The following is a 25,024-nucleotide window of genomic DNA, read 5'->3' as shown; positions in this document are numbered from 1 at the left end:
AACCCCCCCCCCCCAAACCCAACATTTAATAAAAAAAAAAAACTAACCAAAACCATGATCAATTAAGCATACAATTCCATGAAAGAAAGCATGGTGTCTGTTGATTTCTCGGAAATTAGGTAAATTTTTAATGTTTTCAATTTGTTGTCAAGGGCAGACAGTTTACGAAAAAATGTTCTACATAATACTAATGGTAAAGTGAATCTGGCTCACAATAAATTACAATGAACATTAATTGAAATATATATATATATGTATCAAAGCTTTTGTTCATTTTATAATCGGGTTCGACATTCGGTTCTTTATTCATTAGTCACTAGAGGGGGGTTGCTGTATTGATCAATAGACTTGTGTCACACCCTGGTGGCCATTTTGGAAAACCGGTCGAATTGAAAGTGAACTGTACGCATAATTTAAATTCAGTTGAAGGTAAGTTTTGAATGAAAGAAGCATTTACGGGTGTTGCATTAAAGAGTAGAGAAATTTAGTCCGTATATTAAATCTGTTATATATTTTCTAAACTTTATTCGCATCCTTTAGAGTCTTGGGCGGTTTTATTTGACACTTGTGTTGACCGTATAGGCGTACTGTAGTGGTACACGGCATATACACATATAACTTGCTTACAGCCATGTGGTTTTCGCCTTCGACGTGTGTGCAGTATATCCTTGTTTCGATGACGTTTTTATGTTATTGATATTCAAAATTAAAATTTTGTGAAGTTTCAGGATTTTTTCTTGCCAGAAAGAAATCTCCATTTCAATTTTAAGTCTTTACTAAATTTCGTGGTTTATCATTCTTTCATTCTGTTTTGAATTTCGCACAACTAATGACTATGAACAGAATAAAATTTATACCTTTGCTCTGATGAAAATTGACAGGTGAACCTTTAGCTTGACCTAGTTTTGTAAAGTTGTGTACACACACTTTCCATTATATATAGTGTATACATGTACACTATAATACACTGCATTATCTGTCTATAAGTTAAATGCATGTAAAAGGCTGCCAGTTCCATTTAAGTTTTCATTTATTGTCAAGAAAGCGAGGTCTTTACAGGAATTATCTTAAAGAGGTTAGTTAGTCCAAATTTAAAACATCTGAATGACTAATTTGCATTTATAACTATTTAGACAGTAGTGTCTCATTTAATGGGATAAAGGGTTCACAGTTATAAATTTTGAGTGCAAAACAGTCCTTATTCTATATTTACTGTATCTTAGTTGTTGCATTTATTTGAATTTAGCTTTACCATGATTATTTTATATCAGTTGGTATATAGATTACCTAATTCACCTGTTGAGAAAGTGAATAAAATTTCTTCAAATGAATAACCATTGCATCTGAATTGCAAATTAAGAGTATTATTATAGAAACTTTGTTATTGATTCAGATATTGATGTTTCCTCCGAGTGAAGAAGAAAGTTTAAGTCATAAGAAAGTTCTCAATTGATGGTGTACTAGGTCTGTGTAAGCATTTTATACTGTGTTTTGTGCAGGGGAGAGTCGGAGCAGAAATCATATTTCAGCGACACCAGCTGGTGTCATTACTCTGCCTACCTTTTACAACTTTATGTTGCAGATCTAACTTCTAAGATGCAGAGATTCAGTAATCAGATTATATTATTCTACAAGCTAATCATAATTAATATGATGCTGTTTACACGTATTACATTAATCCTGATTGGGATTTTGTGTATTTGTGTGCTAACATTATGCTCAAAAGAAATGAAATAGTGACATGACTTTTATTTTAAAATTCAAAGTCATACTTCATTTGTCGTGATAGGATGTTTGAATAGTGATTGCATCGTATTAGTCATGATTAAATTGTAGATTAATTATCCTATGATTATCGAAAGCTAGTCTGCAAAGTAAAGTTGCAAAAGATGTACAATATTAGTGCCACTAAATTCAGTTTTGAATATGACTTTCACTATGATTTCCCCCCCACAAATGTCACAATATAAAATGGGGGCAAGAGTCGGAGGGATCTTGGATTAATGATAGCATAATTAGGTGATGTGACCTACATCTGGTAGTTTTGAAAAGGGAGGGAAGTTAGCTGGAAGCTTATCACATCTGGGCTACCATTTCATGTTTGCTCTACGTAAGAGCATGCAGGAAAATTCCTCAATGAATGTAGATTTATCTAAAAACAAAGTCACGATTGTAAATAGTAACTAGTAAGGGAAATGCTCAATTATGTCATCATCGTGAATCACCATTAAAACATTTGACAAGCAGGCTTTACAAGCTTGTTACAGTTTTACTATTTTCCCCATAGGCCATTTGATGTAAACCTCATATTTTAATCTTGATTTCTGGAATTTCCTTGCAGGCCAATCCACCAGTGGAGGAAATATTTTCTCATCATTTTCTTGGTTGTGCACTGAACAACAGCTAACCAAGCAAAGATGCCTAAGCCAGTAAGTGTTTGATATGATCGCTCGATTCTATTACTACTTGCTAGTACACCGAGCCTTGGGACAAATACTTGTCAATCAGACAGGGGGTATACTTTCTTTGTGCCCCTCTGATGACAAGATAGCACTATAAATTTGATTACATTAGCTTTATGATCAGGTTGTCTAATTGAAATGTAAATGCACATCCACAAACCATCAGATCAATCGGAGATCAGTCAATAGTCAGTTGTCCAGTGTAATTTTGATTCACTCCCACCATCTGTAGTAATATGGTAGGTGTTTTCGCTTTTAGAATAAAATGACTTACTGGTCATTGTACTATATGTATAGTAAACAGGTGCCCTTGTCATTCAGCAGATTCACAAATCATTACTCTTTCAAATATCACTTTATGTCCCTATACTTTATACATGCTGACATCGCTTCCTTTTATTTCAATATTGTAATTTGAAAATGTATTCAGTTTGTGTCATTGGTCATGTGACAATACAAGGAAATATATCCAACCCAGTCCTATTTTGGAGATATATACAAGTAGTGTTGGAAGTGGTGAGTGCCATTTTTCTGCAGTTTGGGAAATAGACCTCACCTTGTTAAAAAGAGTAATTCTTGCTTCACAGCATAGTAAGGAGGAGAAATGTCAAAAGTGAGACAGGTATTTTAAATATTTGATATCTTGTGGACTTTAATGCATTCTTTAAATTGGTGTTCCCAGGCCTAGCCTTTGTATGTATCATTAGTTCCTGGTGGAAGGAAGAAAGGCTTTTGTAATACAATCTTATATTTTGTGAAGGCACTCTTTAAAACAGACAAAATTAATGCTTTTCTGACCATTTTCAGAAAGGAATTGTGTTTTTTAAACCCAATAAGGTGATCCATGGTGAACAAGACCGTTTGGGTATGCCAACACCTAGTTACAACACATTGCTGTAGATTATTGAGAATTTACAGATAAAACTGGGAGGTCATCTGCATTCCTGAGACAGGCCTATTTACTGTAAACATTGCACGACTCGGGGAAAATGTCATCTTGGTGTCCCGACACTGTGGACTTGGTTTTCATGTAGCTGGTTGTAGTTATACTTCCTGCTGTTGTATATAGACACAGCATGGATATAATAGATCTATTGTGCTCTTGGCAGTTTAAGGATGATATAATATGCTGTGTGAAATTTTCATAGATATTTTAATGTCGCTGCAGTGTTGGGGGAAGTTTTAAATGATTTATATACACCACACAGGGCTGTACAATCCAGAAAGGTCCTTACTGCTAGCTTCTCTGGAATACATGCCCAGTCAGAGAGGACAGAATTTGTTATATTTTGTAGCAGTTCAACATTTTATTCACTTTTTACAAGACATTGTCTGAATGACCTACCTGTACTTCAGAATCAGTCATGGTTGATTGCCTGATAAGAGTATTAAGTATACTTATTAAAAACAGCCTGAGGCTGAATTAGCTGTTGAAGATTTTGTGAGAATTGATTAAAGCAACTAGAGTGTTATATATATATTGGTATCTAGGTGTTAGTCAATGGTGTAAAAAGTTTTGAAGCAAAATCATGAAGTTTATATTGGAAAAAGTAAAATAAATTTCTTTAGTTTTTTACACATGCACATTATTATGAAGCAATGAATTTCAAAGAGCTTGTGCACTAAATAGTACAGACACCACTTTCTCAGTCATGAGTGTTTCAAAGAGCCTGGTGACAACTGTGACATGGTGGTAAATGCATGCTACAAGGGAGGATAGAGATGTTAGTCATGTTAATAGGAGGAGAGTAGGCCTTATACATTTACTGGGTAGGATGTCAATTTCACCTGTAGACACCTGACCAGGTACTGGTTACCTGATCACTTCACAGCTAAAACGTATAATTTACGTGTACACACTTACGAATACACTGAAAGTGAATCTGCAAGTGACATTGACTCCTTAGATCCTGTCACTGTTAAGTGTTTTGTGTGCTCGATAGACTGCAACACCACCCTGTTAGGACAAAGTTTAGTGTGTTGATCCATGTGTATTGAATCCTGCTTTATATATCCTGTAAGAAAAAATAGGCTTTCAAAATGAATTTATTCAGTGAATAAGTGTAAAGAAGGACACTGACTGATTTCATGTGAAGGTGTTCAGTTTTTTTATGGAAATCTAGGTAGTCAACATTAATGAGTATAAATGTTGTCAATGGCTGGATTAAATTCATTCATCTGCCCTACAGATACTTGCCAAATTCTTAATGTCTTTTGATTGTATGTAATGTTGTAGAATATATTTTGTCAACAGCGATCAGAAAATATGGAGATCCCATCATAAGATATTTAGTAGCACCTCCATTAGGGAATAATATATGGAGTGCTGTTATTAGGCTATTAAGGCATGGGCAGGTTGTGTCATTTAAGATTAACTTTCAGTAGCAATGAGCATGCTGGGGATGTAAACTGAGTATTTGTACTTTTATGTAAGTTACACAGGATAACATGACCTGTAGGGGTTGTCATGACCTCACACATTTCATTTATTAGACACTCCTGTGCTTCATTGATAAATACCAAAGATTTGAAGTGCCTAATCCTTATGGAAAGTCATACACAACAACTTTTGCCCTTTGTATATCAATTAAACACATTAAAGGAGTTGATAAAAGGTTAAACAAACACAAAATGTGGGATGCAAGTCTAGATGCGAGATTGAACATTGATATACTGTAGTTCTCAGAAATGAATGAAGAAATAGATGACAGATATGGAAAAATTATTAAAATGGGTAAAGATCAATTTCAGAACTTGCCCTTTTCAAATTTGACACCAAAGTTTTTAAAGTTAAATACAGAATACCTGTGATCATTAATATAGTGCAATTTCAAGAGTTCTGATATTTTTTTTAAAGAATGAAATTCTCATTATCTGGACATTTGATCATGTTTGATAAATTGGACCCATTGTAGACAAAAAAGAAAACAAGACCTAAAATAAGGCAGAGATGCCTGAAACTGTTTATGGAAGATTGATGTGATGGGCGACAGCTTTATGGTCTTTCTATACACAAACATAACATTTCTGACCAGCCTTATGTGTACTACCATTATCGAAGCAAATAAAAAGAAATAAGATTGTCTGTTCATGGTGATCAAGGGCAGTGACCATTGACCAGCCCAGGTCCCAGGGTGGTGTAGTTAATTTAATTTTCTCAGGTGGATTTGGGTGCCACACCCCTTTTCAGGTAACATTCATACAATGTTAAGACGGACTTTGGAGAAGTAGGAATGTTCTACCTACGGGTTCACTTATCAGAGATAGAATGATACAAAACAAACAGGAACATATTTCATTCATCCTGGGCAACAGTTTTGACTTGACCTGTTCAGGCTTGTAGACCCCACCCTGATCAATACTTTCACTTTCTACACCGATGGAAACATTGTGTGCACAGAGAAAGAAAGTGTATAACTATAAATGTTTGTCAGGATTCACCAGCAGTTAGAGTCATGAAGGTTGTTAACAAACCTCCAATCTGATAGAGAACAGTGTTGTCTCTGCAGGCAACAAGAAATAGTAAATACATTATATATGTTGTAAAAGAAAATCTGAAGTGTTTTAGTTTAATCTGACGAGGGAGTAGTAATAAAACTTGAAATATTCAATGTGATGTTATGAAGTTTTCACTCTGAGTTGAAGTGAAGAAAACGCCCTTAAAAAGCTGTAATCCTTGCCAAGTTCAGGGGCTGCATGTTGGGAACATTAGGCATATCAAGGCTTGAAGCTGCTTTCAAAAAGAAATGGGTGGAACAGATTTTTGATTAATAAAATGGAAGGAAAGGGGAAATTGTGTGCTATGATACTGTGATTAAATATATATTACTAATAGAATAAACCAGGATTCAATGTTTGATGAAAGTGTAAATTATCCAACAATCCTCTTGAATGAGTCATTCATTAAAAGCAAGACAACGGAGATAATGGTCTTGGTTGGCTGGTTTCTTATGTGATGTGTCTGTATTGTATATTTTTTGTGTACAAAGATAATGTATTGCTTCATTTTAATTCCGTGCACCAGAAATAAAAAAAAAAAAAAAACAAAAAAAAACCCATTAAAATGAATGGCTTTTAAATTCCTTGTGTCGTGGGAGTTTTCCTTCATTGTAATCAAGGTGTGACTACTTTTTACCACAGTGACTAGAAGTCTTGAGGAGATCAGTTGGGGATCCCACACACTGTAGGGAAGCATATTTGTGGTTGTGTACATTGTGTTGGTGAAAGTTGTAACAGCCCCATCAGTTAGGACCAGGAAACAGTTGCAGGCAGCTCTGTCTGAATTCAATTCAGTGAGCATTGCAAGTTTTGGAGCTTTAGGAAAATTGAGGAATTCATATTTATTCACTGTCGGTACATTGAGTTACAGTATTTGTTTAATTGGAATTGACTCCTGGATATTTAAGGGAAATAGAAGAAAACAATAATGAAGACGGTAAGTTTTTTGTTGAATGGCTTAACACAGTGCTTATTAATCTTTGTAGAAAAAATTTATGTAAAGAAATTAAGAACTGCATAAAGAAGACTAGATGTCTTGTTTTATTGCAGTGCGTTGTTAAATCAGAGGTCATTATAGCCTCTGTCTGTTTTTAAGTGTATACTTTAAACCTGGTAAATACATGTAAAGAAGTGATCTTTTAAATTCATAGGAAACACAATTGTCAACAGCATATCGCACATACCAGTAGACCGGGGAGTGTTTAAATAACTTGTCAGTGTTTAAAGTGTGGCAAGGATAATTCTTTTCAAGAACAAGTTATCAATGAGGAACATTTTCGTCACTAAATAGAGATATCCCATGATTCAATTTCTAGGTGTGTCTCGCACAGTCGTGTTTACTTTTGTTGATAAATATATACCTGTAATTTTTATCAAGGTGTATATAGTTTATAGAAAGAAATAGAGAAGTAATGAAAATTTCTGTTTGGTGTTAAGTTAATGAGGAAATAACAGACGAGGCTGCATATGACTGCTCTATAATGCTGATGGATAACATAGGGGTTTTGCTGATGTGTTGCATAAAGCTGATGAAATGTAACAGATTTTATTGGCATCCTGAGCCCCTGCTTCTGACATTTATGATGGGATGTTGGATGAATGTATCAATGTTGCTTGTTCAGGCCAGGTGAAGGTTCTCGGTACTTGTATATATATATGAGTCACGTCAGACACTGTTGATATTTGATCAGCTGATAGGGGTAGGTGTGATTAGGTTAGAGAGACCTAGAGTCTAATCTAGCAATTTTTTCAATCAAATAGCTGTTTCAATTTACAAGCACAACACTTGCAATCTTAAGTTCATATGTATTTTCAATTACATACTGCTAGAGTCTGAGGACTACTTCTATTTGTTTACAGGATTGTAACATTATATCTGTTTCATGTTTACAAATAGTAAGGGCAAAAGTAAACTCTTCGTATACAACAAAATATTATCCAAGAAACATTTATTGATTGACTATCTCAAAAAAGAAAAAAATGCCAGCCCTCAGTCTAGATGCTTGGTCCATGCATAAACCAAAGATGGGCATAAATACCCCCCCCCCCCCCCCCCCTTCTCCTGTTTAGTCAATAACCTATAAAGATTGCATTACTGTGAATAGTGTTGGGTCAAAGATTGAAAGAACAATTGCGCACTGATAGTGTAAAAAATACATGCTGCTTGGAAGTGATGTCATGCAAACATGCACAGCAGTACTGGGAGAAAGTCGTTTTATAAATCGTTCTTCAAGAGCCACTTAATAAATGGAGAAAGAATATATAGCAATTTGTGTTAGACGATGTAAACAGGGGAAAGCAGACAAATTAACCTCATTGATCTGGTTGTACAAGTTTACTTTATGACAAGTGTAATTGATTTAAGATTTCTGTTTATTCCAGTAAGGGTTTGGCATTGTGTCATATAACAACTTTCATGCGTTGACATTGGAGAGAATGTTATTTCCAAAAACAGATATGCGTCAGAGTTTGAGTATTTTTAGTTGATGAGCAGTACGTGTGATAAATTTATTTTGATGTGCAGTGTAAATCCATGTTAATATTTTGCATTCAGATTGTTATGGTACATGACATGCATGTAGTTGTAAATGAGCTCAGATTTCTTGGTTTATTGTGGTTGAAGGGTTGGTAATTATTGTAGCTCACTTGCTCCTTTTTTGTGGAGCACTTGAGTTGGTGGGTGGGTGTTTTACTGTGAAAACTATGAAGATTAGAACCCCACAGCTAGCATTGACTGATCATACAGCTTTTGGCAGTGCTTAGCTAATTCTCGGATAGTTCTGTAGTTCACTGTGACTTTTTATATTTCAGTACAATGTCCGGGTCACGACAATGGACGCTGAGCTGGAGTTTGCCATCCAGACCAGTACCACAGGCAAACAGCTCTTTGACCAGGTAAATTCAGCTCTCCCCTTTCTATCTTTTACTGGGATTTTAACCTGTTCATGATCACCCCCTGAACATGATGCAGGTCATCTTCCCCTTAACACAAATGATCTACTCTGTCCTTCACTGCTCTGGAAGCATGAATGATGTAATTTTTTCCCCACTTGGTTGTGGAATGGGAAGGTGAAGATAATTGACAGGAGATAAAAACAAGAAATGCTGCAATTCAAACTGTTAGAAATTACATAACTACATCCTCGTGATGTTTGACAGGAAGAAAAAAATTTATTTCTTTTTAAGAGTTGCCAAACGTTTATCAAGCTGTGGGATACACAACAAGAGTATTGCATCAATGCTAGGTATATAAACACAGCAATTTAAATGAAAACCAGATGATGTGGAAACAAAGTTTTTTGGAAAATGTTTTCTTTTCTTTTTTTCCCCACAAAATGAACAGCTTGTCACTTACTATTATGAATTGCTGTGACATAACATAGAAATTTATGGGTTTGATATACTGCTAACAACCCCTCATGAACTGTTTATGGTAGAATTATTAAAAATAGCAGAAATTTTGCTGTAGGATAATGTCCCTGCCAGTCATCATCAGCTAGATGTCGGTTACCTAAGACTTCTGTACACTTATTTATTGTGGGAGAAGTGACTGAGAAATAATATTGATTTAGTGGTAATGATATACCTGTACATGTATTGATACAAATCAGGAATGAGGAAAATGAAGGTGCAGCTAGATTAGTTGATCTATAGAAATCAACACGTACTGTCATGTCAACAGAATATAAGATAAGGTCAGAGAATTTATGGAATAGGGGACAGGTCATTTCTAGTGAATGATTTAGATTTACACTTCCGATTTCTTTTCCCCATGTGGGACAGTGAGTATTTCGCTCTTAGAGTTGCAGCAAAATGATTTGACCCTTTAGTTGCGGGCTCAAATCCCACCATTATAAGTGGAGAATGGTTCTTAAAGTGAGACCAGAAATCTCATGTGTCACCATAGGTCTAGATCCTCCATATTTCTGCCCAGTCACTTACACAGGTCTAGATTTGTAAATGTGTACTTTTGATGCAGCCTCAGTATGAATGAAATTTTCTGACAGTGATATAAAACAAAGAATCATCTAGAGTTGTCTGTGTACTGTACAACATACAACACACCTTTGTCCAATGAGCAGATTGTACTGATAATTTAGCTTTGATGTCATAGATAATGTTCATCCCATGTTATTTTGAGCTAATAAACTGATAAAAGATTTTAGTTGTGCACTTATCACTTATATTAAAACACCTTTCTTTGTTTTCTAGGTCGTGAAGACTATTGGTCTTCGTGAAATCTGGTTCTTTGGTCTGCAGTACGTGGACAGCAAGGGTTACACAACATGGCTGAAACTGAACAAAAAGGTATTAGCAGCTGTCCGTGCTGCAGGGCAGTGTATCTGCATCCAGCGCCAAGGTTGACTTAAGTTTTGTGTGTTACAGAGGGTATCTGTGTGGGTGTACCTTTATAAACTGTTAAAATTTCCCACCTCTATTTTAGCTTGACCTGGGAACTAATACCACCCAGATCACACACATTTTTTATATCTACAGCAACTAAGCAGGTCTTGTGATAATAGCTGAATCGATTGAATTGTCAGGGTGAGGGGCTATTTGGTCTGATTTAGGGCGGCCGCTGAATGATCACTTGTCTTCCTTTTAATAAAGACCTGTCAAGGTGTTACCTGACCTAGAATGATTCTGATCTTTAACAGGGATGACCAGTGAATGGCTGGCAGTTTCTTCTTCTGGACTTCCGGTTTTGTTTGAAGTGTGTTTTATGGCTCATCATGCCTGGTGGGAACTTACCTGAGATATGTATATCAGATGTTAATTTATAGCTGACTCAGGCATATTGTGGGCATGCTTGGGTGCATTTTAAAAATGAGACCTACATTAAATGAAGTTCAAAAGATTTACAGGTCTATAAAAGTTGTCAAATCCTAGTATATCCAATAACTTACCTGAATAGAAAACCAAGTTGAAAAATGGGGCATACAAGCAAATTACTGGTCTGAGTACACAGTATATATGTGGTTGACATTCAAAGGTACATTTCGTAAGCTCTCTCCCATTTGATGATGTCGGACTATGTTATTTGACAAATGTCATATACCAGTGTTCTCAAAAGAAGAGATTTAATGACTATTCACCCTTTTCATCCCCATTATGGTTTTGTCTTTAAATGCTTTTTTTCCCCCCATTGAAATGAGGGGCCTTGACAAGTAGGCTAATTAGGACTGTTTCACAATGTAGCTTTGTAAAACATCCCCTAGCAATAGTGCAAATTTGAGCATGATGAAAAACGTCTTGCAAAAAGGAAAGGAAATTTCTCAATGTGTATGTTTGGAATGATGAAGAAATGCTATAAAGTGAAGTCAACAGAAGCATTGATTTAACATTGTAGTTAATAAGTTAAGATGCATTTGAAGTTATTAGTATTGATTGATTTTTGCACACTGGGACACATGTTTTTAATGAAAATAAAAGTTGGGCAACTTCTGATAGAAACATGCTGAATCAAAGTTGTCAAAAATAATTTCAAACTCTTTACCAAAATGATTTCTTGGACTTTTAACTAAAGAGCAGACATTTAAAGAGATGAAACACTAGTAGTGGATTTCAGTTCAGTGGTATTGTGTATCAAGCCAAACTCTTTTCATTAAAAGAAAATTTTGACAATGATTGAACAATTACATTTGATATTAATACATTATACATGCAACCCTGCAGAGTTGCATTTCTCTACGCCCCCCCTCCCGATTACATTGTTAGAAACTAGTCAAAGTGAACAGAACTGCTAACGTCATACAATTAGTGGTTAGTGAGGTCAAATATGGCTTATACAATGAAATTACTATAGGTTATGTAGCTTTTTAAGGGCACAGTTTATAATCTGATAACCACATACAAAATTTTGTTGAAATAAAGATACATAGATTTATCTTGACAAAAAACATCTCCAACACTTTCCTGTTTATGTTCTGTTTTGTTTATCTTCTCACTTCACTTTTTGTAGGTCCTTAGCCAGGATGTCAGAAAGGAAACCCCCCTTCAATTCAAATTCCGTGCCAAATTTTTCCCAGAGGATGTTTCAGAGGAACTCATACAAGAAATCACACAGGTATTTATCCTGTAGAAAATGATGACTAGCAGACTACAAATGACTCAGGCTAAGGCAACAGAAGACAATTCATAGGCAGATGCTCTCTTAGTAAGAGAGATTTGTGCTGTCAGATATGGCGGACATACCCACTTGATTTCTCCTAGCTGATGTCTGATGTGTAGTCGCAATGTGCATTAGTTGAAACTATCCATAATGCCTTGTTTACAAGATTCCTTCGTTGCAATGAAAAATGCTAAAAAAAAACCATTGGCAACACTGTTAGTGGTAAATGCACATTGGGCATAATACAGAATCTCTGCAGTATATGAATGTGTAGAGCTTGTGACAAGTGAACATCGTGAAGAGTTTTCACTTGAATTACAACAGTGGTAACCACACTACTTGTTACCAATTCAGAAACCTATCTTCAGTACACTTTTAAAGTTCAAAGGGTAACTATTTTACTTCCGTCAAAAGCTCTTCATTTACAAGATATATGAAGGAAGATTTCACAAATTTGGCCATTTATCTACATAGACAGAATCGTAAGAATTTCTGGCAAAAACTTCATTTTGTAGCAAAATTTAGCTGATATATGCTTGCATTTATATAAATGACAATTTGAAATATTCTTCCAAGACAATGTGCCTTTATAATATGAATATGCCTGGTATAATTGAGAAGGAAAAATCATGTGATTGACCATTTTATATCTTTCTCAATAGACTTGTTCCTTTAAATTTAATTAACAATTAGTTAGCATATATATGTTGAAGTGGATTTAGATAGGTGTATATTACCATGTCCTTGACTATTTCACATTTGTAATGAGAGTAAAGAATGTCATGTTATGGTGTATGGGAAGTTCTACCCAGCCTGTTAAAGGGTTTAGAATTAACCTTAAATCAAGCACCCAAATGGGCTAACAACCCTTCAAATTTCACTAGATTGTAGTGATATTTACAAATCTACCAATCCTTTAAATTTCACTAGCTTGTAATGATATTTACAAATCTACCAATCCTTTAGATTTCACTAGCTTGTAATGATATTTACAAATCTACCAATCCTTTAAATTTGACTAGCTTGTAATGATATTTACAAATCTACCCAGTGTTTTCCATTCGTTTCATTTGAACAGGCCCATTTAGAATTGTAACAGGCCAGGGGGGGGGGGGGTATGGGGGTTCCCCCCATGAAATTTTGGAAAATTAGACGCAAAATCCTGCATTCTGAGGCATTTCAGGGGGCAAAATGACCCTTGTTCATATGCCACTTTTTAACCTACATTTTTAAATATATACCAAAGGGTTGAACATTTTTACCTCAGACAAGTTAGTCACAGTGGTGTTAAATACACACCTTTCCGATGTTTTGACTGGAAGAAATCATGTAATGTATTCGTTCGACGCTTCATTATTTTTCACTGCCATGTGCTTCTCACGCGCAAGGTGAGAGTTTAAAATATCGTCCAATCAAAATCGCCGTTTCAAAAAGCTCTCGATAAAAACATAAACAAGGAAGAAATATGAAAGATATTTATAGCCAACCAATTGCTACCGCATACATTCTTTGCAAAGATCGATCGTGTAAATCAACATCACTGAAATTGACAACATATTATTTTTTGATTTTTTTATATTTGAACCGGCCAGAAAATCGTTTGAAACGGTCAATTTGGCCGGCGGCCGGTTCTTAGGGAAAACACTGTCTACCAATCCTTTAGATTTCACTAGCTTGTAATGATATTTACAAATCTACTATTGATTTTGATGAGAAGTTCTGTTTATTGTTGACATTGTAAATAAAGAGACTGAGCAAATACTGGTCGTCAAAGAGGGCAGTTTTCTATATAGAGTTTGCTGTCCGGACCAGTATTTTGTCGCCTGTCGAGGTGATCAGCAACCATTGATTTTAATCCTTGATGTTGATGATTCAAAGTACCTGTGTATAGTTTTCAAATACATTATTTTCAGTGGGGAAAAAACACTGTAATTCATGTTGGATTTTTAGTTGTAAATTTCAGAAATGTCCTGTATTAGAACAATTTCCGTCTTTGGAGTCCTATAGTTGACCATTGCATTTGAATTATTTATTTTTAATTAGTGTTAAATCTAAAGCAAACTAGCATGGCGCCACTCCATGTCCTTTTTGGCTGTTGCCATGCCCTTTTTCTCTATAATTTTTTAAAAATATTTGTTAATATAAACAATTGTTCTTTATTTCACAAAGTTGATTTTAAAGTTTAAAATCAAGGCAGCAGGTATAACTTTTAAAGAGGCTAAATGATTAATCTATTACTATCATAGTATGATACAATGAAAGTGCCCTGAAATTGTCTTGCCGTGACGAAAAGTGCCCTTTTGAACATATGATATGTGTGCCCTCTCTAGGTCCTAGATTTAACACTATTAATGAAACTATATCCTGAATATATAACATACGTACGTGTATTATTGAATGCATGAAATGACCGTTGTTCCTGTCGGTTGTAGAGAATGTTCTTCCTACAAGTGAAGGAAGCCATCCTGAATGATGAAATCTACTGTCCCCCAGAGACTTCCGTGCTGCTAGCTTCCTATGCCTGCCAGGCCAAGTATGGAGACCACGACACAGAAAAGCACAAAGCTGGCTTCCTATCCAACGACAGACTCTTACCGCAGAGGTAACATGGTCATACGCAAGGGGGGACTGTCGGAAGTGATAGAATAGTTAACTTAGATTTTTACGAGGGGGGACTGTCCCAAGTGATAGAATAGTTCACTTAGGGCTGTTCCAGAAATGATCAAATGGGGGGGTCGGGCGGCAAACGATATTTTTTTATATGGGTGGTCGTATTTTTTCATATTTTAATTGGTCCGTGGTTGGACTGTTAAAAAAGTATTTATTATGGGTAGTTTCTTTTGTTTTATTTTGTGCCACGTGGGTTTTCAGAATATTTTTATTGTCGCTCTTGTGTTGGTTACAAAACGTCGGAGGGAAAATTGAAAACGTGCTTTCGAAATGCTGCTTCGGAAATCGGAAGTAACAGAGAACTATTCGAGTTGTCGCTCTTTGCAGCGCATAACTTTCCATTACGGCACTCTTCAAATTAGAGGCGTGTTTAGTAGGGTCCCTTTGGACGTGATGGCAACGAACTCTGTTCTGTAGATTATTACAGTTTACAGTGCATCGATTTTGGGAATATTTTGAAACCAATAGGTATTCCTTTTTCTAATAAAAATAGGCAAACCTTAGTTGATTTATACGAGGGTACCGATGTGTTATATTTATCAGTCGGTGTGATGGTGATATAGAGGCCTCCGGGCGCGGGCTCCATTAGAAGACGAACGATTCGTGGAAAAACATATCCATACCCATTTCATGATAATAGCATTGTTTGGACTCCCAATCTTTCCAACATTCCCGCCATAGATGCCTTTGAGTGTTGATGTGACATCGTTTCTTCAGAACTACTGTGATACAATGTCGCACAGGCATTACCGCGTCATTGACTAGAATGTTTGTCCCGAAAACCTCGCGAGATTTGTACCGTTTTCATTTTTAAAAATATTTTTGTGGTGGGTCTGGTTATTATTTTTTTTTTAATTAGATGGGTCATTGTAAAATGAGTTTATTAATTTGATGGGTGTTGGGGTAATTTTTTATTTTTTTTTTATGGGTGCTTGGTATATACAAAAGGTGCCTCCCGACCCCCCCCCCCCCCCCCCCCCCCCCCCCCCCCCATGTATTTAATTCTGGAATAGCCCTTAGATTTTCCGTGATCTGTGAATAAAAAGGGGGTGTTTTATTGTGGAGTCGTTTTTCGGGAGAGATGTTTCACCTGTAGATTATTTATTGTAGAGTGTATGAACAGCACAAATTATCAAAGGAACAATGGGAGGAGAGGATACAGAACTGGTTTAGTGAACACAGGGGCATGTTAAGGTAAAAACTATTAAAAATCAAAACATTTTAAAATTCCATGTGTGTCAGAGGAAGTCATATGTTAAACAATGGAAATCTGCAACTCCTGGAGTAAGAATTGTGATGCTAAATTTAACTTTGTACAGAGTCTGTGTGTTGTGATTTGACACAATAATCATTGATTTATAATATTAAAGGGACTGGTTCACAATTTTTGAATTTTTATTTATTTTTTTTCATTTTTGATGTTAAACATTAAAAATATAACTGATCTAATGTTGACAGCCAAAATTTTGACCTTCTGGACGCAAGAATAAAAGAAGTATTTTAGTCTTAAATCTGTGTTATGTAAACAAAGACTCGAGTCTTTTCATGTATACAAACAAACTAGTGAAATGTTAATTTTGTAATATAAAGCGTTTTAATTTTGCATACTCACAAATTTTAACTTTTAGATGACACAATTTACCCAAAGAATGCTTGAAAATGCTTTGAAAATTTCATAAACAATAACATACAGCAATTTTGTTTGCAAAACAAATGATAAACTCTCTAAAATGAGCTTCTGTATAATCTTTATTTTTATGTGAAATCTTTTAATCATATTAGACAATACATTTTTTTTATCATTAAAAGTGAAAAAAAAAATTTGGGGGGAAATTGTGAATCAGTCCCTTTAAACGTGTACATGTTACATAGTTGTATAGTTGATGCAATCATTTTACAGGGAGGATGCCATGATGGAATACCTTAAAATAGCACAAGATTTGGAAATGTATGGTGTGAATTATTTTGAAATCAAAAACAAGAAAGGGACAGAACTTTTACTAGGAGTAGATGCACTTGGTCTGAATGTATATGATAAAGAAGACAAGTAAGTTCAGGAATTCATGACATTCAACGTATGTTGGTAAAGTCCAGTTTTGAAATTATGTTTATTCTTGCATTATTTATCTATTTTTACCGAATTACTGTTTTCTTTTGTTGCAGATTAACACCTAAAATAGGCTTCCCATGGAGTGAAATTAGGAACATTTCATTTAACGATAAGAAATTTGTCATTAAGCCCATAGATAAGAAGGCACCTGTAAGTATACATTTTACAATAGAAATACTTTTTTACCTTGAGTTACCCTATGTTTTTGCAGACAGATGTGACACATACTTATTTTGAATACAAAGGTGTTCATAAAGATCAATGTCTGCCCAGTAACCTACAGTAAATATCATCTATTTGTATGGTTAAGTTATCATGGTCGGAGGAATATGAATAAAAGTATGAAAATTAAATTCCCATGAACATTAATATCTTAAGAGCAATTTTTGCATTTTATAATTTTGATTGATTTTAGTAGATAGTGTGTTACTAAGACTCTGTTTAAATGAAATAACTGTATATTTTAGGACTTTGTTTTCTATGCACCTCGTCTGAGGATAAACAAGAGAATTCTAGCTTTGTGTATGGGAAATCATGAACTGTACATGAGGAGAAGAAAACCAGACACAATCGAAGTACAGCAGATGAAGGCGCAGGCTCGGGAAGACAAGCTGGCCAAACAAATGGAACGACAGCGGCTGGAACAGGAGCGACATGCCCGCGAGTCTGCAGAGAAAAAGCAACAGGAACTTATCGAGAAGTTACAAATGTACGAGGAGGAAAATGCCAGGCGAGCCAAAGGTCAGTGACACTACAGGGATTTGTGTGTGTAAATGCGCCTAGTACTTGAGGGAATCCTCGTCGTAGATTATAAAGTCACGCCCAATTTAGTTGTCATATGCAGGGCTTGACTGGTATCAAAGTGAGACTTGGGTGTAGGTCTTGACTGGTATCAAAGTGAGACTTGGGTGTAGGTCATTGTGCATAGTTGAATATGCATACTTTTATATACTTGACGGTTCACATCTGATGAAAAGGAGAAATCTTTTCAGATTGCAGATTTAAGTAAATAGATTTAGTTACAGGACATATCTCATGTTTTCAGTGTATAAAATTACATGCATTTTGTCTTCCTTATGCTTATAGTAATTAATTCTAATAGTTTGTTCGCCGAATATTGCGATAATTAACCACAATACAGACTTAAATCTAAGCTCCGATTTCAAAAAATCTAGTTAATTAGTTAGGTAGTCACATGGTACAGTGACGTCACATGCGCCCTTCTTTGATCAACTGATTGTGAAAGTCGTGCAGGATATTATTAAAAACTAAACAATTATCATATTTAAAGTGGAAATCACAATATTTTATTTTAAGAAAGCAATATTACTATAATTTTTTAATAGTGGGAGCACTGCGTTATACTGACGCACTCGATCAAGATGTTACGAATTCAATAAGAATTCTATAATTCAATTTAAAGTTGGGAAATGCAATATTCTATCACCGGTATTTATAATTAAAAGTTCAGGACACATAAATTATTTTGTATCTTTAAATTTTTTGTAAATCTACCAGTTGGTAGAAACTGAGAGCACAAGTTATATGTTGTTACAAGTTGAAGGTCAGTTGTTCCGAGTGTGTATTGAATTTTAAGACCAGAACAGAATTATGTAAATATGCTGTAGGCATAGCAATGTTTGGTTTCTCCGGGTCTCTGTCCAAGCGGTTTTTGAAAAGGTGTCTGGGTGTTTTTTAAAGGTAAAGTTCTTACTCCAACAAAAAATTATCCCTGTGTTTTTTCTCATACTTTCCATCGAAAAATTGAAAACTACTCAGTCTACATCCTTTCTACCCACAATTTGTACACCCTTACACGACACAGAACACATTAATGCAATGTTATTTACTAGCCGTTAACATGATAATTGGCGTTTTGTCGATTAAATCTAATCTGTTATGGAAGTTGCTTTTTGGTATATTTCAAGTATTTGCTCTTCATAATTCCTGGTGCTGTGGACATTTAGACTTCCTCGTTATATTTATAAATTGATGCAGTTGGTGATGATGGTTGAAAACTTCCTTTATCAATTTTATTTGCTTTTCACCCATAAACATGAATAATACGTTAATGGAAACCACATTTCAAGCAGGCTGAAGAAGTGAGTAATTTGATACTACAAACAATTGAAATGTGAATGGGAGAGAAAGTGTGACATGTTTTATGATGATTGCAGAGCTAGAGGACCAGCAGGGTAAGATCCGTGAACTGAACGAGGAGATGGAAGCCTACAAAGCACAACAGGAGGAGCTTGATGAACAGAGACGCAGGGCTGACGAACTCCAAAGGCAATACGAGGAGAGCAAGCATGCCTCAGAGGAGGAGAAGGCACTAATGGTAAGGACTCGACATAAAATATTGTTAAGGGACCAGGGCCAATCAGCAGAGACACTGTACATGAAACACTGTATGGATATCAGGACCAATTAGCAAATCATTGTACACAAAGCACTGTGCTGGGACCAAGGCCAATTAGCAATTCACTGTATAGGTACCAAGGCAAGTCAGTAAATCACTATGTAACACATTGTGTATAGACCAGGGCCAATCACTGAGCTTTATACATTGTGGAGAGACCAGGGCCAATCACTGAGCTTCATAATGAATTGTGTAGAGACCAGGGCCAATCAATGAGCTTTACACATTTTGTAGAGGCCAGGACAAATCTGACAATCACTATACGCTATAGAGACCATGGTAAATCTTCGAATCACTGAAAGTGAGATGTCAAGGGGCCATAGCATATTAACAAATTGCTATATATATGAGATTGTAGAGGGGCCAGCCTGAATATATGAACTGTATAGGGACGAATAAACTCTGCATAAGGACTGAAGCGTATCAGCCAATGAAATCACTGTTTTGAAGCACACTTGGACAGTTATGCATTTTTGAACAGATATCAAGCAACAACTTTCCTTTTATTGTAGATATTCATAATTCAGGAACACAATTTTTTAAGAAATTGTCTTAAATTCAATTTGGCCAGCTTTATCATTATGGGCTTTAACAAGTTAAATTAATGGACTGTGTCATGTATTTCATTGGATGATGAAGCCAATAGTTGTGTTTGTACATGGGTCGGGTGAGTCTCCTCATATTTAAATGTATACATTCTGTACCAACACCCTTATCGTTATAGCAAAACAGATATGCAGATAAAAGAGAACTGGTATGTCATTACGGACTGTGTATGATAAATGTCTACTAACAATTTAAATTGGACAAACATCACATTAAGGACCCATAACAGAAAGTAGATAACTATATATGAGAAAAAAGAAATATTTTTATTATTAAAAGACTGTATGGAACATAAAGGATGACATATCACATATACAGTCACTAAATAATAAATTTATGTGTATAGCGCAATGCACTTCCATTTATATACAGATACCATTGATGATATGTACAGTCTTCATGATATCTTAGAACTTACAACATTGTAGAAATTATACATGTATTATCCCAGTTCATATTCACGTAACAAACTAACACCAGTATTGAAATATCACAAGATGAAAGGATATCCAGTGTTTAAAAAGAGTGAACATTAGAAGTTATTAATCTTTGAAAAGAAGGAAAGCAACCAAAATCATGTAACTTGAAGATTTAAAAAAAAAAAATCGTAATGATGTGAGTATTGCAGATTTTATTTGCTCAAATATTACAAAGCAGGTTATGTACTGCATGATGTTGTGATCTGTATTTTACATAGGCTGAGAGATTAGCCGCAGCACAGGACGAGATTGAAAAGAGTATGGAGGTTCTTACTGAGAAGGAAACTGAGATGGGTCGACTGCAGACGGATCTAGAGTCTGCCCAGCGTGAGAGAGAGGAGAAGGAACAGGCATTGCTGGAGGCCATGGCAAATATTCATGTAAAGGAGCACGAAACTGAGGAGAATGACATCGGAGAAAATGGACAGGAGTACAGTAAGTCAAGAATTCAGTAAACTGTCAGTCAGTCAAGAATTCAGTAAACAGTCAGTCAAGAATTCAGTCAACTGTCAGTCAGTCAAGAATTCAGTAAACAGTCAGTCAAGAATTCAGTCAACTGTAGTTAAGAATTCAGTAAAATAAGAGTAAACTGTCAGTCAATCTAGAATTCAGTTAACTGTCAGTCAGTCAAGAGTTAAGTAAGTCAGGATAAGAGATAATTCTTGTTTTATGAACATTTGATAAACTCTGAAACAATAATATACAACATAAGCATAAACTGGCAGCTCTGAGTAAATGGACAACATTTATTTCATTAGAATCAAAAGTGATTCAAACAAACATCAAATGATGAAAACGTGACATAACACGGTACACAGGTGTGTGATTTTTATACTGCTATGCAGTACAATGTTTTCGTGTATTGTGGCATACTGGAATACAGTATATCATTACACGCCTAGAAAATTGTGTCGCAAGAGGAGGATTTCAGTTATTTAGTGCTCTTGTTTGTGCTATTAGTGACAGCAAGTTAAAATTTTATTGTTTGAGTGTACAACATTAAAACAATTAAATTATTACTCATGACATGTACTGGTAATTTAAATCTATTTTGTAAAATCTTCAAAGATAATTATAAACTTCCTCTCAATTTACAATACTGTTCGATGGAAAATAGATTTCTTGTATGGTATTTATGTTGTGTACTATGGATGCCATGAATTCTATCTGTTTAATCTTTAAAAAAAAAAAAAAGGTTGCCAAGTACTTATATTTGCATAAGGAATTGAAATAATCTAAAAGAAAGATAAATGGATATTATTTTTTTTCAGCTGCTGATTTAGATGAATATGAGAATGCAGCAGAGCTAGCCCGGCCAGAAGAGGAGAGGATCACAGAGGCTGAAAAGAATATCACACTGCAGAAACAGTTAGAGGTAAGGCTCTTACCAAGTTCATCATGTTGTGCATACTCTATAGAAATTATAAACCAGATCTTACTGCCAGGATTTCATAAACCAGATCTTACTGCCAGCATTTTATAAACCAGATCTTACTGCCAGCATTTCATAAACCAGATCTTACTGCCAGGATTTCATAAACCAGATCTTACTGACCAGATCTTACTGCCAGCATTTCATAAACCAGATCTTACTGCCAGCATTTCATAAACCGGATCTTACTGCCAGGATTTCATAAACCAGATCTTACTGCCAGCATTTCATAAACCGGATCTTACTGCCAGCATTTCATAAACCGGATCTTACTGCCAGGATTTCATAAACCAGATCTTACTGCCAGCATTTCATAAACCAGATCTTACTGCCAGGATTTCATACATGTACACCAGATCTTAATGCCAGCATTTCATAAACCAAATCTTACTGCCAGGATTTCATAAACCAGATCTTACTACCAGGATTTCATAAACCAGATCTTACTGCCAGCATTTCATAAACCAGATCTTAATGCCAGGATTTGATAAACCAGATCTTACTGCCAGCATTTCATAAACCAGATCTTACTGCCAGCATTTCATTAACCAGATCTTACTGCCAGCATTTCATACTCGGATTGGAGTCCTTGAAGTTCACATTCATAATATCTTCCTTCTTTTATAAATTTTAATGGGTTCTAAAATTTTGTCACATACCCTAAATAAAGATACAGTGTAGGTGTTTTGGCTTGTGTAATATTTTGTTTAAGAAATATCTAATTTAAGAGATAAACCAAATCAATAATTTCGAGTGGTTTACTGAAAATAACAGAGCTTGCAATTAGGATCCCATTACCAAAATATGCAAAAACTAGCGTCCTGCAAAAAACAACAAACAAAAAGCATTGTATGTTAGAATTCTATGTAATACAGTTTTATTTTTTTTTTTGGTGGCTACTACCACACAACAGTTTTTGGTGTTCATTGAGTTCTAGAAGTGATGAAATAATAACTTCATACCCAAATTATTTCAGATTGAACTGTGGATTAAGCAAACAATATGTCATGATAATTACATGTGCCTTCTTAGATTATTGAGAAATTAACTGAAGTTGTGATTTTCATTCTAGGCATTACAAAAAGAACTGGAAGTATCCAAAGACGCAGAGAAAGCCACGCTGAATGACGTCTTGCATGAACAAAACGTGAAGCAGGGGCGTGATAAGTATAAGACACTCAAACAGATTCGCAGCGGTAACACCAAACACCGAGTGGATCAGTTCGAGGCCTTGTAGAGGAAACCTTCATACATAGGAACAAATTTATACGTGTTACTGACCATATCATCTGTCTGTAATCCAAGTTTTTACCAGGGCTGGGATGTGTGAACAGTATATAATTATGGTCTCTCAACAAAGTGTCATGATGGTGTGTCGCATACACATCGAAGATGGACAAAAATTACTTCATGTTTGATTCGAAAGATAATTTTTTAATAGTTTATTGGAAACTAGAAAAGACTTGCTTATAACCAGATTGTTGTATCATCTTCTGAACAATGGGTTGTCAAATAGTTATTCATTATGCTATTACATAGTGGAAGGAGACATCGTGCAAAGAATGGACTTCATGCAACACATCACTGTTTCGAGAATTTATTTTTAAAATTTATTACTATGAATGAGGTTGAATCAATTAACTTCAAAGAAGTTTGGGTGGGTGGGTTGTAACAATAGTACCGGTAGGTTTATTTTGTAAAGTGTTGATTTGATATAATCAGAATGGTTTATTTTTTGTACACTGTAACACAGTTATGTATCATCTGATGTTTGTTGGTGAGTATTGCTATTCACAAAGTATATTTATTTTTTTTCTCTTCTGTATTTAGACTTGAAATTTATGATGTATGCAGAGATTTTTTTTTTATGATAGTAGAATATATAATTTCATGGCTGCACTTTTAAATAAGCCACTCTATGTGATTATTATCATTGGATATGGAAGTTAAATTATGAAGTGTTCAAATCCAGGATTCCAAAGAAATGACTTGCTCTTGGTAACTTTTATTTTTCACCTTTGATAGATATTGTAGACGTGATATTATTTGATTTTTTGGTGGCCTATTCTCAGCTCAATAGAATGTTTTGGTTTCGATACATTTCTGTTGCTAAATGGTAGAAAATCGTCACTATAAAGTCAAAAGAAAACTTGCCAGGTGGTCATACATTCGTATACATCATGTACTTAGGATAAATTTGGGGCTTACATCATTCCTATCTATATACTGCCATATATATGTTACGAGCTTTGTTTATTGCTATAACATTAGTTAACACGAGTTCCATAGCAAGTTGTTCATTTAATGGTGTTGATTTAGAATACCTTTCAGTAAGAATAGGACACACAGTAGGATGGCGTGTAAACCAGTCTTTGTAAGTTGAGTGGTGTTACCAAGGTGATTAATTGCCAATCATCATCAGCATTCCAGTCGGTCACTTTCATCTATTTTACTGGTCACGTGCTGTAGTGTCTCCTGTGTAGGTGTATGATGTATATATGTAGGTATATATACATACTACCTGAAGATGTGTATATTTATATTTTTTTACTTAGTCATGCACCTTGTTAGGAAAAATATTGTGATACTTTCTTGCCTGATATTAAAAAAAAAGTTTTTAAAGTGGAATTTTCTCCCAGTAAATGTGTAAATTTTAGCATAATCAGTAGATAATAATCGGCATGCACTTTTAAATTCAGAATGCATCTGGTGTTCTTTATAATTTTTTCCTTCTCTGAAATTTGTGAGAAGCTGTCTGTTTCCAGTGATGGTGGAGTCTAATTGTTTTCCTGTTGACAAGTGTACAGCTAGTGGAACAGTCGTCTTGTGATAGGACCTGATTGGAAATTGTCTCATACTGTCATTTGTCATGATTGAATTTATATATAATCAATATATATACTGAATAAAATCATTGGACAATTCACTAATGCTGTTCTTATCAAAACAAAGTGATCATTGACAACTTGTAATGTGTGAGAGAACAGCAGTGTACGTAGAGGATTTATTTATCCAGTCAAGCTAAAGGGGACTACTAATTTCCACTCCGTAGTACTAATTTCCACTCCGCACGACAGACCTAAGTCGTTAAAACAGGTAGTGACAGTTCCATCGCCAAACGCTCGGCATCCTGTGTGAATGTCACGGGTCCTCGGAGAAGACCTTAAAAACGGATGTCCTGTGACACGCTAAAGAACCCTCACTGCTCTATGGCCGTAAGTGCCGGGCATGGGCCT

The 25,024-nt window shown here is 35.3% G+C and overlaps 1 protein-coding gene across 4 annotated transcripts; it reads left to right on the top strand.

Moving 5' to 3' along the window:
- Positions 1-309: 309 nt before the first annotated feature.
- Positions 310-24,714, top strand: LOC125673000 (radixin-like). 4 transcript variants are annotated; one of them, XM_056160208.1, is made up of 14 exons: positions 310-429; positions 2,342-2,429; positions 8,772-8,855; positions 10,173-10,268; positions 11,923-12,027; positions 14,505-14,674; positions 15,853-15,936; positions 16,643-16,789; positions 16,906-17,002; positions 17,320-17,593; positions 19,030-19,190; positions 20,575-20,791; positions 21,628-21,731; positions 22,861-24,714. In XM_056160208.1, the coding sequence occupies exons 2-14, from the start codon at positions 2,418-2,420 to the stop codon at positions 23,023-23,025; spliced, it is 1,716 nt and encodes a 571-aa protein (XP_056016183.1). In that variant the 5' UTR covers positions 310-429; positions 2,342-2,417; the 3' UTR covers positions 23,026-24,714. The 4 variants fall into 4 exon arrangements, with proteins under 4 accessions (XP_056016183.1, XP_056016184.1, XP_048765190.1 ...); XM_056160209.1 differs by having other exon boundaries at positions 317-429; positions 2,342-6,897; XM_048909233.2 differs by lacking the exons at positions 310-429; positions 2,342-2,429 and adding an exon at positions 2,927-3,084.
- Positions 24,715-25,024: the final 310 nt, after the last annotated feature.

This window comes from Ostrea edulis, chromosome 3 (assembly GCF_947568905.1).
Source record: "Ostrea edulis chromosome 3, xbOstEdul1.1, whole genome shotgun sequence".
In the NCBI taxonomy this organism is placed as follows: Eukaryota; Metazoa; Mollusca; class Bivalvia; order Ostreida; family Ostreidae; genus Ostrea; species Ostrea edulis.
This window is presented reverse-complemented; position numbering and strand designations above follow the sequence as displayed.